General features: G+C 37.7%; 1 protein-coding gene across 5 annotated transcripts in view; it reads right to left on the minus strand.

Annotated features, from left to right (window-relative positions):
- DENND1B (DENN domain containing 1B) overlaps positions 1 to 13516 on the minus strand; it is a 156106-nt gene that overhangs the window by 66328 nt on the left and 76262 nt on the right. For 2 of the 5 annotated variants that reach the window (XM_082052743.1, XM_082052742.1), the window contains 2 exons: positions 11689 to 11742; positions 8556 to 8666 (listed from right to left, as the gene is read on the minus strand). In XM_082052743.1, the coding sequence (XP_081908869.1) occupies positions 8556 to 8666; positions 11689 to 11742 (165 nt within the window). The remainder of the gene's footprint in view (positions 1 to 8555; positions 8667 to 11688; positions 11743 to 13516) is intronic. The other 3 variants (XM_082052746.1, XM_082052744.1, XM_082052745.1) reach the window with 2 other exon arrangements.

Consider the following 13516-nt stretch of genomic DNA (forward strand, 5'->3'; position numbering starts at 1 on the left):
CTACTGTGACAAAAACATTTCCTGAAAAACCCTCAGGAATGGGTACTGGCGTGCTCTCTCCCTCCTCCCTTGCAGCCCCACTGGGCCAAAGAACTGCTTCCCTCCCACTGCCTTGACCACACATATGTTGAAAGATGCTAAAGATTCTGTTTTGTTATCTCATCTACTCACTCATACCTATAGCAATAAATCACAGGGGACGGATCAACGTTTTACCACAATTCCAGTAGCTACCATCTGCCTGGACCACCTCTTGCTGCTGTTAACCCAGTAGTCCCAGTTCATGAGAATTACTGAGAAACCACTATCCGCTTCCTGAAAGAGGAACAGTTGTAGAGGTGAAAGGAAGCCTCTCCTCTACACTGTTACAACTCCTAAGACCACCACCTTTATTAGAGAAGCAACCATATCCAAATCTTTTTTGATTAGGAATGAGATCAGGCCCAAACCCCATAACAAACACCTCACAGTTGCCAACCCCTACCTTCCCATCCAGTTCTTGAATGGGTGGGTAAAGACTGCTTGGTCACAGCAGTGGGAAGGGAGCCCTTGCTTTCTCCAGTTTATAACAGCATATAATCCCTTCCCAGCCCTTAAGAATAAACAGTCAGACTGTATTATAAGCTTAGTCCATTCTGCTGGCATTGGTGAGAAGTCATAAGTCACTGACAAAAAAGAAAATAAGCACCATAGAGAACAGAATACATGGTCCAAGCCATGATATCCAAAGCCACTTACACATTTCTTTAATTTAGCTCCTGGCTAATCGCTTCCCATCTGCCATGCCTATAATCTTTAAAAAGAAGAAGAGGGAGGATCTTAAATGAGCCATAATGCATTTTCCTCCTGTTGGCAAAATGAGACCCCCAGCTCTCTCACAGAAGGGAGACAGGGGAAGGGAAATCTATTTCTAGTCCACAGACAAATATGTTAACCTTTTCCATTGCAAAAATTAAATGTGGAAAAAAAAAGAAAAAGTAATATTAAAAAGATTTTTTGTCTACTGGGTTTGGTTTGGGTTTTTTTAGAATTATTCACTTCCTTTTATCCTTATTTCTGGGGGAATAAAAGGGACGAGAAGTGTTATTCATGAATTTGACAGCACTTCATGTACAATCAAATTCATTCTTTTCTTGCAATTCTTGATTCTCAGAGCAGCATTATGGCATCATTCTTGTGCATTAGTTTGGAAGGGAAAAGAAGAGACTGCAGACACGGTTTGTTCCTTGCCTACAGCTCCAGGAGTGACATGTTTCCCAATAATGGAAGCTGAGCAGAAAATAAAATTGAAGTGGTAGTAGACAGGTGAGTGCTCAATGAGCAATACCACTGGCATACTGTGCCTAGACTAAGGACCCATACATAATTTTATAGATAATCAGAAGCATCTATGTAACAAAGTAAGCATGGGTGGCATAGAAAAAGCCATGTTACTCAACTACTTCATCCCACAAAGGATTTTAGTATTTTTCATAGGCTGAAGAAGCAGCTTCTGCAAGTTAGTTGTCAGCTTTTATCCCTAGCATGTTATAGATCAGGTTAACTAATGGGTCTCTTCTGATACTCATCTATTCTATAATAAACTAATTATGCTTCTTGATATCACTTGTTCAATAATTTCAGTTTCTTCATATATTTTCATTTCATCTCAGTACATTCTTGATAAATTGCATTTTGACATTCATCTACTTCCTAACTGCATTATTTCTTTCTTTGTCACAAAAACACAGAAAAACAAAAACATATATTTTTTTGGTCCATTTTTCTGACCATCTTCTTGACTCCCCCTTTCCTCCCACCTTTATTTTATGACCTGTCTGCATGGATGAAGAGCTACCCTCCCATAAAACAAGGGACTTCGGTAAATGTTTCTCACTTCTGAAAGGAGAGTTTCCAGGAAAATAATTTTTATTAACATTTCCTCCCGCAGAGTAACTCCATGGTACGGTCTTCTGCTATACACTAATTAAGAAGCAGCAGGGAACAGCTTCCTTGTGAATAGCTGACAGACAACTTATTTACTGCGAGCAAGAGCAGAGATAACTGCTGACTATGTTATAATTCAACTCATCATCATTGGAGAATTTAGGAAAAAGAAAGTGATAAAGCAGCGGTGACCATGAAAAAGGAGAAATCTTGCCATAATGGCACAGCAGAACAGAGCTGGTACTACACACCAGTAATTAATCTTCACATCTTATGCTCCACACAACCACCAATCACTTCAGCAGAGGGTGAGCCAGTTCTGGTCAACGGAATATGGAGCCTCCCAGCTGTCATACAGCCCAACCACAAAGGACTCAGTACTCAAAGGCTTCTCTTACACTGCATAACCCCACAGCAGCGCCTGTACTGGCTCTACCCAGCATTTTGTTCTGGCAGTTCTTACTGATTTGCGAAAGAATATGTAAATTGGAAAAGGAAGCAACTTCTGCTTATTTTAATCTTAGATTAGTTCTTTTTTTTTTCCTCAAAGTGCTAACAAGTGAAAAATTTAATTTTGAAATGAATATGTAGATCTGTCTTTCTGTCTATACACTTAAAGTGTGGGGTTTTTGTTTGTTTAGGGGTTGTGAATTTTTGTTTTTTTAATAAAACCAAGTGATACAGTTCTTCATGTTTTACATAGATAGCACATTAGCAATCTGCAACTTTGTATTTTTTCTTCCCCCCTCATTGAACAAAAAGTATTTTAATCATTTGCTCACCACATATTTCAATTATTTTTTCTACATTTTTTTCACAATTATTTCTCCTAATATTATGCTATGGCAATGCGAAAACTATTCTAAACTTTAAGACTGGGAGAGCTTTCCAGGTCTGGTTGCATATCCTAAGCATATTTGGATTCCATGCTGACATCCTGCAGCTTCATTGCCGGAAATACATTCCCTACGTGTGTCAAAATGGGACTGCAGCTGCACTCACAGGATGCACCTCTGCCCACTTTATCTTAAGACTGCTTACACCTGAAGTAATCAAATTATCAAACATCACTCCTCTCCTACTGCCAGACCAAATGGTCTAATTGACCTAACATTCCAAAATGAATTCTAATTATGTTTAGAGTTCAGTGAGTATCAGTGAAATATTTGTCATATGTTGCAGTGCACAATTAAAACAAATTAGATACTATAGTTGGTTTAATCGGAACTAGGAGCATCACCCCAGCATAAGGCAATGTGAGGATGTCACTAAGCTGTATAACAACTCACAATGCCACTATTTGCTCCAACACGGATGGTCTGTGTGGAGCCAATTGTTCCACTGTCTAGGATCCTTAGTCTGCACCAGAAAAGTCGCTCTGTAAATAGCTAGCTTTGAACTGAGAAACATAAAAATACAGCAGAGGAACTTTCTGCCTTTCCAGGCTCCACATTAATGTGCGCTCTGCTCCAAAACCACATCCCAGTGATGTTCCCTGGTCACAAAGCGCTGGTTGGCAGTTGTTTTAACCATATCCATGAATCTCCAACAAGTAAACTGCAGAGACTTAAGTGAAGTGAGAGAAACAGACAACCAGCACAGTTGTTTTCTGATTCAGTTGACGATAATACTGCCTGGGGACATACGGGTTTTGGAATAAACTCAAGAATCTCAGATTTAGGGTCAGATGCAGGAAGAGTAAAGCGATTCACAAAGACAATGCGTTTCGAGAAAGGGGCATTTTTCCTTTCTTTAGTGGCTGGTATTACATTCTCCAAGGAGCTTCTGTGTCTTCCCAGTGCCCAAGTGACAATGGACAGTGTGACTGTACCTGAACAAGACTAATGAGACAAGGAACATAAAGCCACCGTTCAGTCCAACTCACTGTGGTGACTGAGGGCAATTGCAGAAAGCTCTGTTTGCATATAAGCAACAGTAAAAGTGATTCCACAAATTTATATTCAGTGCTCCTTCACCACACACACACAAAAAAAAAAAAAAACCAAAAACCAAACCAAAAAAAAAAAAAACACCACCACCACAAACCTGTATCTTCTATTGACATATACGTTTGTTTTTATAGAGATCACCAAAGAAAACTCCAGCCAGCACAAAGCAAGACTTTGTAACCACAGTGCTCTCAAACACATCACACTTGTATTATCCGAAACATGTATTGGTCAAAATGGAGATAACGTTGAGACATTTGCTTTAAAGTGTAGCATCCTTCCCCCTCCAGCGCAGGCCGCAGACGATACACTCTAGTTACCATATTACTGACAGGATGATGAGAAAGCTCCTGTCAGACACTGGCCAGCCGCGTGTTGGAGACAAAACGCGCAGCCCCAGCTGACTAGTTAGGGGAAGACTGGTGAGGTACAATTACAGAGGCATATGACAAGCTTTCATGCCTGAGTGACTTGAGAACCGATGACATGGCTTTAAACAGCAATCCTTCCTACCTCCGGTCACAAAACAGCAATAAGTCAACTGATGCACTGTTGTAAAATCATGATTTATTCCTTTGCTTTGAATACATGAGAGTGTGGTATGATGTTCTGGTAGACTACCACAGCAGGTGCACTTGGGGCTGAAACATCTAGGGCCTGCCTCCAGCATGCATAAAATCAATGCTGCAGCTCAGCCTTCCTGGAAAAGCCATCCCCAGCACTTTAATAATTTATAGAAAGACTGAATTAAAAAAATTATTTGTACTGAAACTTGTACAGCCCCATACAACTAATAAGAATACATGCAGATGCAGTGACGTGTAAGAAAACAGTGCCGTGCAAGAACATACAGCATGACATTTAGGAAAGGTCTTCCTTTTACAGCTGAAGTGAAACAACTAACAGCCACCCCTGTGAATAGATCAATTCCTTTGTTTCATTCAGTCTTTCATTTAATCCAAAGCCATATAATTTGTTTCTCTTTCATAGTTTACTGTTCAAAAGCCAGAAATGGTAATTTTTGCTAAAAACAGATCTTACAGAGCGTAATCCTCAGGCTAGCTGAATCCATCTCACTCTAACACTAAGCCTGAAGCAAGCTGTGAGGCTGGTGATAATCACATTATTAAAGCGGTTGGAAAGTCAAGCTAATAAAAGAATCAACAGTTAGGGCAAATAATGACCCAGAAGCTACGACAGAAAGGAGCAGTGGGAAGTTTCCACTTATATCTTGGTGGTTACTGGTAGGGCAAGTAGATGAAGATCTCCACCAAAGGAGTTTTTAAAGGGGGTAAAACCATGGAAAATCAGTTTGAAGAAAGATGCAAAGAATATTTAACAAATGCAAAAATCACAAGATGTGTATAATACAAAGCCTCCTTGGCTGAAACAGAATATAAGCTGACAACTGAAAAACACCATCAGGATAAAATGGTACTTCTTTTATTTTGTTTGGGTTTTGTTTGTTTGTTTGAGGGGTTTTGTTTGGTTGGTTTTTGTTGGTTTTTTTTGTTTTTTTTTTTTGTTTCGGTCTTTTTAATTAAAAATCTCTATCAACAGCTTAAAACAGTCAACCTTCTTTTCTCTTTCTCCTTTTCCTGCCAAAATAAACCTTCTTTTTTAAATACAGCATCATGCCCCCTTTTTCCATACCAGGACTGATCCTTTACTTGAGCATAATGAAAGCATGAAATTTATAGCACAGAAATGCTAGACAAAGAATTTCTGTACATAAGTTAGTGTAGCCTTCCACTCCTGGCCCCCCACAGGAAGGGCAAGGAGAAAGTGAGCAAGGTCTTGAATTATGCCTTTTTGTTATCAGTCACTGCCCTGAGATAGTGAACCGAAACAGAGCTGATAACTCAGAGGTGACATCACAAGCCAGTCTTCATGAACTGACATAAACACTTGATATTCAGTTAACCCCAAAGATAAGGCACAACTCCCTTAACAGAAAGTTGTACTTGATAGTACTAACACAAATAATCTTCTCAAGTATCAAGCTGTAATTTAAGAATATGAGATTGTGACCTTTGCAACACAAAGTCCCAGTCTGCTGTGTTGTGTACACAACAGTAAACCAGCACAAAGCAAACACAAGCTAATGTTCAAATACACTTAATTTTCTTATTTGTATGACCTCAAGCAATCCAACATTTTAAAGAAGAAAAATCTTATGGCAAGGCCATATCTAATCACTGCTAGTGATTCAATTAAATTCTTACAGGAGATACTGAAAAGTGTTTTGTTTAACTATTACACATTGCTCTGTAAAGAAGCAAGACTCGCATCAGTCCTGTTATGTTTCTGAAAGAGTTTAGCAGGTAGCGGTTCTCTCTGAAGTTCCTGATAAGCCAGCGCTATTTTTCTGTTTGATCAGAACTCACTTATGTGAGTGCAAATTAATCCCGTCCCATATCAAAAGTGGATCCAACATGATGTGGCAGTAATTTCATTTAGCTATGGCTTCAGTAATGCGAGTAGACTGAAAAAATAACCAGAAGAAAGTGAAAGTGATGTGCTATCTCTTTTGGCCTTGACCAGGAATCTACTATTTACATTCACAGCTTGGGGACATTCTTCTGGACATCCAAATGTCACTACAGATTTCAGTTAGCACTATCTATCCTTGTCCAGGAGAGTGATATTAATCATTTTCAAGTGAGGACACCATCAAGATTATTATTACTTCATGAAAAGGTTTGGAATAAACAGCTGAATTTTGAACAAAGCTAAAGCTGTTGTTCTGTTGTTCTGTAATGACTTCCAAAAAGCTTGGAATCTGAACACAGAAATAACGTGGTCTAGATGAGCATGATCCAGTTCTGATACCTCCTCTTGTCATATCATAGCAACAGAGATCAGCTGAGATGCTCAGCCTAACAAACACAAATCTTAAGAGGATACAAATGTAAACCAAGGTTCCAATTCTAAACCACGTTAAGCAGACAGACACGTGCCCACCTGCAGAATGAAACTTCCATAGGCACAGAGCTGCCATCATGATTCCTGTCTCCTCTCTACTGGAGCAGCAAAAGAGGTTTGACTGGGGCATCACTGGATGTTGAGGGGTTTTACGGTGTATTCCTTAACACCTGTAAATTCTCTTTTTCCATCTGGGTGATCTTATTACTGTGTTGTAATGCCCAATTCTTCCCCTAGCCATGGCCATGGAGGAGGGAGGGAGAAGAAAAAAGTGCCACAGAATATGCAGATTTCCTTAGACAAAGTAACATCTTTGGTGGTTAAAAAATATACCATAGACTAGTAATTAGAAGACTGCTCATAATCATTCACTACTTATTTTTCTGGTTTGCAGTTACTGATATGGCCTCTGCTTCTGTGACCCCATGTTTCTATTTCTTTCCAATCGCCATGGATTTATTTAGCTCCAAAATCTGCAAACCACTGGTAAGTGCTGTTGTTGTGCATTCCCCTAACTGTGATGGTAATTGCAGATCCAGAGACCCAACACTGTGGTGTTTAAAAAAATTGCTATTACCACCTAGACCTGTAAAACCTGTCAGCCTTTTATGGCGATTTTGAATCTTCTGGATCTTCAATTTACTTTCGACTCTAAAGCATTTAAATGTATTTTATCCACTCTTTATAATCCAAAAATTTTCACTCCTTACATGCACACATATGTATTGGAAGTCAGCACCTGCAAGCCTTTGAGAACCTTAATTTTTAATGCTATATCCAACCTTGCACCTATGTGTTGAAAATCACTGTTCATTTATTGGGTAGTACAATTAACAAGGAACATTAAAGTTTTTTTCCACTGTAGAAAGCATAATTAACAAAATGTCTTATGCAGTACTGTCAAAAAAAAAAATAAAGGTATTTTCGATGTGCTTAATAGGCTAAAGATTCTGCAAAACAAATATACTCTAATATGAAAGTTGATTTTAAATGACAATCTTGTACTAATGAAAACCTAATTTTGGGAATATTTTCAAAACAGAATATTTTAAAAACCCATAATATTCTGCAAAGAGTAAAACAAAATAACATCTAAATATTTAGGTATACTTTCAAAATTAAATACAACATTCTTTTATTAAGGAGTCTAAAGAGGCATAAGAAAAAACAAAACAAAAAAACACCAAAAAAACCCAAAACCCAGACATTTTAATGTGGGCAGTAGCCTAAAACCTTTAATATTTTTTTTTTTTTAAAAAAAGCTATTTTGAGTTGTACGTTATTATCAGTCTGAAGAGCTGCTCCAAATCAGAGCTATTACAGTATGCACTCCCAAACCACTCTAACAAAGATGAAACTACCTATTACCAGGTTAGGATAGCAGCTATTATTACAGACCCTTGATTTCTTTCAAGTAGCTCCAATGGAATAAGTGACAAGTGAACAATAAAGATCTTATAATAGCCCTTAATAATTCTTTTTAGATTAGAAGGCACAGAAATGAACTCAGGAGAGTTAAAGAACTCTCATCTCCTGATAAGAAAAATAATTAACCTGACTTAATGTATCTGAGTAGGTCTTATATAAATCAGACTTTTGTACTTCAAGAGCCAGACTAAAACCATATATCAAAAAAGTATGTAGATATTGTCTTATAAGTACACATGGAACATATCTAAAACTACAAAGGTCTGCAGGTCATTTTGTGAAATGTCCAATATATTCTACTTAAAAGGAGATGTGTGAAGTACTTACAGTGCTTAGTTTGCTAGAGGTAATAATGATTCGTCTCTCATGCAACATACTGGCATAAAGTTGCAGCATGTTGTTCACATCCACAGCAACAAAATATTCAGTGAGGTTTCTCTGTTCAAATAAATGAGATGTTAACAATATTGCAACAGCAGTAGCTCAGTGGAACATATTATACATTACTCACAAAATGTTTTGTCCAATTAGTAGGTTGGGGGAAAAAAACAACCCAAAACAATGAAAAAAAAAAATCCCTTTACATTAAGATTTGTACGCTTTAAGAATAATTGACTGGGTTTTAAAGTTAATGAAAAACTAACTTTGGTGCAAGTTATTGATATTTTGTTCATTTGATTATGCTTGTGAATATAGATGTGCCCTTTTATTTCCAAGTTTGAAAAAATATGAAGTTTGGTGTGAATAGCACTGTATGCTATTAAGGTAACCACTACTTACAACCCAGGAACAGAACTTCCACCATTACAATAACTGTTGTGTTGTAGCTACAATAATAAAACTCTGCTATTTTGCCAGGCTCTGCCACAGCCAACACATTTTATTCTACTTTCCGTACAGCAAAACAGTTCATTGAAAAACACCAAGATTTTTCTTGAGCTGCCTGTACCAGGACATGACAGGGCCAGCAGCTCCAGCAGAAGGTGCTGGGTCCTTCCTGCGGCCACCCCTTTTGCCCCCAAGGAGAACCCAATGCCAGCTCTCCTGCAGAGTTTAACAAAAAGCCAAGTCACCAGCACCTCTTATTCATAGTTTGGATAACACAGAAGTGGCGGTGGGGGTGGAATAAAAAGGGAGTGGAGGAAGAAATCTCTGTATTCCAGCTGAATTTAACAGTATTTCTGCAAGGCACAGTGCCAGAGATGTATAAGTTCTGAACAAGCTAAAACAGCTACCAGCAAAACGTCTAGGAAAACAGCAAATTTTTGTAAACATTAGGAGTGTACATATGAAAATACACTGATACATCCCACAATATACAAAACATTTAATTTCACACCTTCATTATTGTATCTGCAACCAGAATTCTCACTCATCTCTCCTCAGAACAACAAATTACTGAATGTGAATGCAGGAGGCGTCCCAGTTATGTGCCCCAACCCTAGGACAATAATCTGAGCAGAACTGTCAGCCTGTGCTGGATGGGGCCAACACACGGGAGCAAGGTAGTGAACCCCGGAGAAAACAGCGAGGGAGAGACAAGTGGCAGAGGCTTCGGAGCAGGGTGACCTCCCCAAGGGCTGGGACATGGGGGCCAGGACAGGGCCGCCAGCTGGGGCCTCCCCACAGCCCAGGAGCGCGGGGCAGAGCTGGTGCTCACCAGCTGCTGGGTGGTCTCCTCACAGACTCTACTAAATGAAAAAGTAACTTCAGTTAAAGCCCAGATGATGACAAAAAGGGTTGACCTCCTTTTTGGATAGGTTGCAATATTAAATTAAAAAATGTATCAAAAAGATAAACAAAGATCCAACGGATGATCCAGTTTCATGTAAATTCAGAAATGCATTATTAATTTGAAGGCACAGAGTATAGAGTTATTCTTGGTCTGTGCTGCACAAAATTTTGGAAGAGATAAAAACAAGAGCTTTAAGGCTACAAACACTCCATTTAGAAAGAAACTGGTCTTTCAAGTGCTACTTTTAACTAGTGATGAGAGGCTGATGCACCGTGATAATTTGAGTCCAATTTATCTAGCACACCCTCTAACACTGTAGTGACAGTGGTCTGCTGATTCTGTGTTGCAAAAGCTGCGGTAAAAAGAGTTTGCAATTTTGTACAGACCAATATAACTTTGGGAGACAGTCACAGTTATTTCTGCATTACATCTGGAAAGTTACTTCCCCTAAAATATGTGAACCTTACAACAAAGAATAAGCAAATTCATTTTATTGCAAAATTACTCCAATTACTTAATCTCTTAACTCAGTACATGTTCTAACCCTCCAGTAGGACCATACTGTTTTGTTTCATACTGAAAGGATCAGACTTTTATAAATTGAGTAAAAAGCAACTATACAAAGGTACCACTTTTCCCTTCTCCCACAGAATCAGCAAAATAAAACCAGAGTGTCACCATCGCAAGATCCTCCATCAGCCAGAGGCCCAGAGTAAACTTTGCCTACATTTTCAAGTTGAACACATAACACACCTTCTAACCTCCAAAGCTATGTTTTCCTAGAACCCCAAATAATAATCTAGAACAAGAGAATTCTTTAAAATTGAGGACTTCAACCCAGAGGGTGAGACAGATTGAAATAAACATTTGAAAACTAAGCCCTGTCCTGCCCAACCTCCCCGCTCACCCCCAGGCAATGGGGACCCCTGCCCAGCCCTTCCCCCCAATGCTGTGGGCACACTTCTGTCACGGCACGGTTTTGTACCACGGCGAACCCTTCCAACATGTTAATTTTTTAGAAGGAAGTTATTACTGCAAAGCGTAAAAATGCCCATCTACACATCTGTACTCAATTCCAGATTCAAATGCAAGACTGGAGAGCAGAAAATTCAGAAGCTCTTTTATTAGATGTTCTCTGGCTAAACACATCATAGAGAATGTGATCTGAGATTTCACATTTGCAATCTACCCACAGAACCAGCAAGGATTTAGCATCCAAAGAATGCAAGTCTTCATTTAATAAAAATAATGATAACCAGCATTCCTGGTGCACGGTTACCATCCAAATGTAGGTATGCAGGTATGGCATGTTGTCAGAAAGCCTGAAACAATGCCTTCTTACACAAAAAGCCAACTGTATTATCTTGATAGCTGTATTTGCAGCTTAGCAATGCAGCGTCTAAAGGGCAGGTATTCAAATAACACAAGGTGCGGAAGTAGAACATATTTTGCATGTATCATTGCAATGAATGAAAACAAGCCAAGTAATTATGAACAAAGGGTAGATATAGTAGTGATCAAAAATGCCCTGTTAATGCTTTATAAAGGGTTAATGACGAATGCAACAATAACTACTAGCTAAAGGTTTTAATAATAGACATCAATCATATTCTAAAAGCACTCTGGGGAAAAAAGAATGTCTCCTATTGATAAAAGCAGAGTTTAGTCCTACCCACAGAAGAGGTTGATACTTCTAAATATTTAAAAAAGAAACTGCATACTTACGCTTTCAGGGATTGTTGGCAATCCAGTTATATCAGGAGTAATGAAATATGAGTGCTAATCAATGGGGAAAAATAATTAATAATTTATGAACACCGAAACCAAAAAATTCTTAAAAAAAAAAAAAAAACACACACAACCAAAAAAACAGCATTTAGGATTTGCAACCTTGCAACCCCATCTTTGTTTAAGCAAATAGCCATTTTTCCAACAGCATTCTTACCACTACTAGGCAAAGAATTAAGCAGATCACGACACAAAATGACAGGCTCGGTTCAGCACAGCACACAAACCAAGGGAACAAAACACTGGGCTGCAGTTTTGGAATAACACTGAAATTAAGCCAGCTTTAATCGTCATGAGCCTGAGAGCAGCATTGATTAAATTAAGCATTGACTTAAAAATTGCAACCAAAAAAAAAAAAAAGTTGAAGTACAAAATGTAAATTTAGAATGGAAAAGGGAAAAGTATTCACATGAGAAAATTAATTAGAATAGAAATATTATTACTTGATATATATGCTCTTTTCTTTCCAAACATCTTGGAATCAAAACTGTGCTAACAGAAATGCAAGGTCTGATAGCTTGAAATTCCACAGTCATTGATGAAATACATTAGCAATTTTATGCATCTTCGTTTGAGGCCATTTAGGATGTAAATATAAAATGCAATAAACGAAAAACAGATGTAATTTAAATTATTCTCATTAATCCAGTGCTTTTAGTAGTTATCAGACATGGATTTAACTCAGTAGATTTAAGGCATTTTGGCATATTAGTGTAAATCTTGAAGGACAAAAAACCTTAAGTGCATACTAAGTATAAGTGACAATTATGGATTTTTTTCAGCTTTTGTTTGTAATGGAATTTTGACTTTTTTGTAGACTTTATTTTTATTGTGTATTTTAAAATTATAATTAACAGCACAAAGACACAGTTTGTTTCCACATCAAACTTGAAAAAGATATACCAAAATATAAAGAAAGTCTATAAGACATTAAATGTGTCTTGTGTTCGAGCAAAAAGCACAATTAACTCTGTTTAGGAGACTTATTAAACCAGCTTGAGACATTTCATAGAAAGTTTTCCCAACAAATTAGGTCATTTGGCAATAGTTAAAACTTTAAGATAAAAAAAATGGCTTAAAAAGGCATCCTATAAACTTCACAGCACTTGCACAATAAATATCCCAGGTTATTGTTTTGCATCAACAGACAAAAAAAGCTAAGATTTTTTTCTCTAGTCAAGAACAGGAAAATATTCAGATTAATGGAATGCCCACATTCTTCAGAAGTACAGTGAGAACAGAAAATTATTTCCTATATGTAATAGGGTCACAGAATATTTTTCAAAAGATTTCTGAGTAATGAAGTTAATAACTTAGAGAAGTAATTATTTATAATTAACAAAGTAATAATATTTCACTCATTAAACAGAAAAGTAAGTCAGAACTACAAGAAGCAAAGGCCCATTACTGCAGTCATTAAGAGTCATAAAGCAGCAAAAAAAAGGTGGTGTAGAGTCCTTGTACATCTTTGTGAAGTCCCTTAGGAAGATGTGTGACCTTGGAAGAGATACTAAATTAATAGATGCTGTACTGTATAAAAGTTTTCTCTAAAAAGGGACACTAGAACAACGCGGATTTTGTTCATCAATTTAAGATTTTGATTTTGGTTGCGGTTTTTAGGACAGGATCATGACGCACACACGCATAGCTCTGAAGTCACATTGATTTAAAGAGAATAGGTACATTAATGTTAGACTGCTCTTTTAAGCTAAAGACAACAGCAAAATTTCCCAAAGGAGAGGTATAAATAAGCCTGAAATCAAAA

The sequence above is a fragment of the Streptopelia decaocto genome (assembly GCF_964273445.1).
Source record: "Streptopelia decaocto genome assembly, chromosome: 5".
Classification (NCBI taxonomy): Eukaryota; Metazoa; Chordata; class Aves; order Columbiformes; family Columbidae; genus Streptopelia; species Streptopelia decaocto.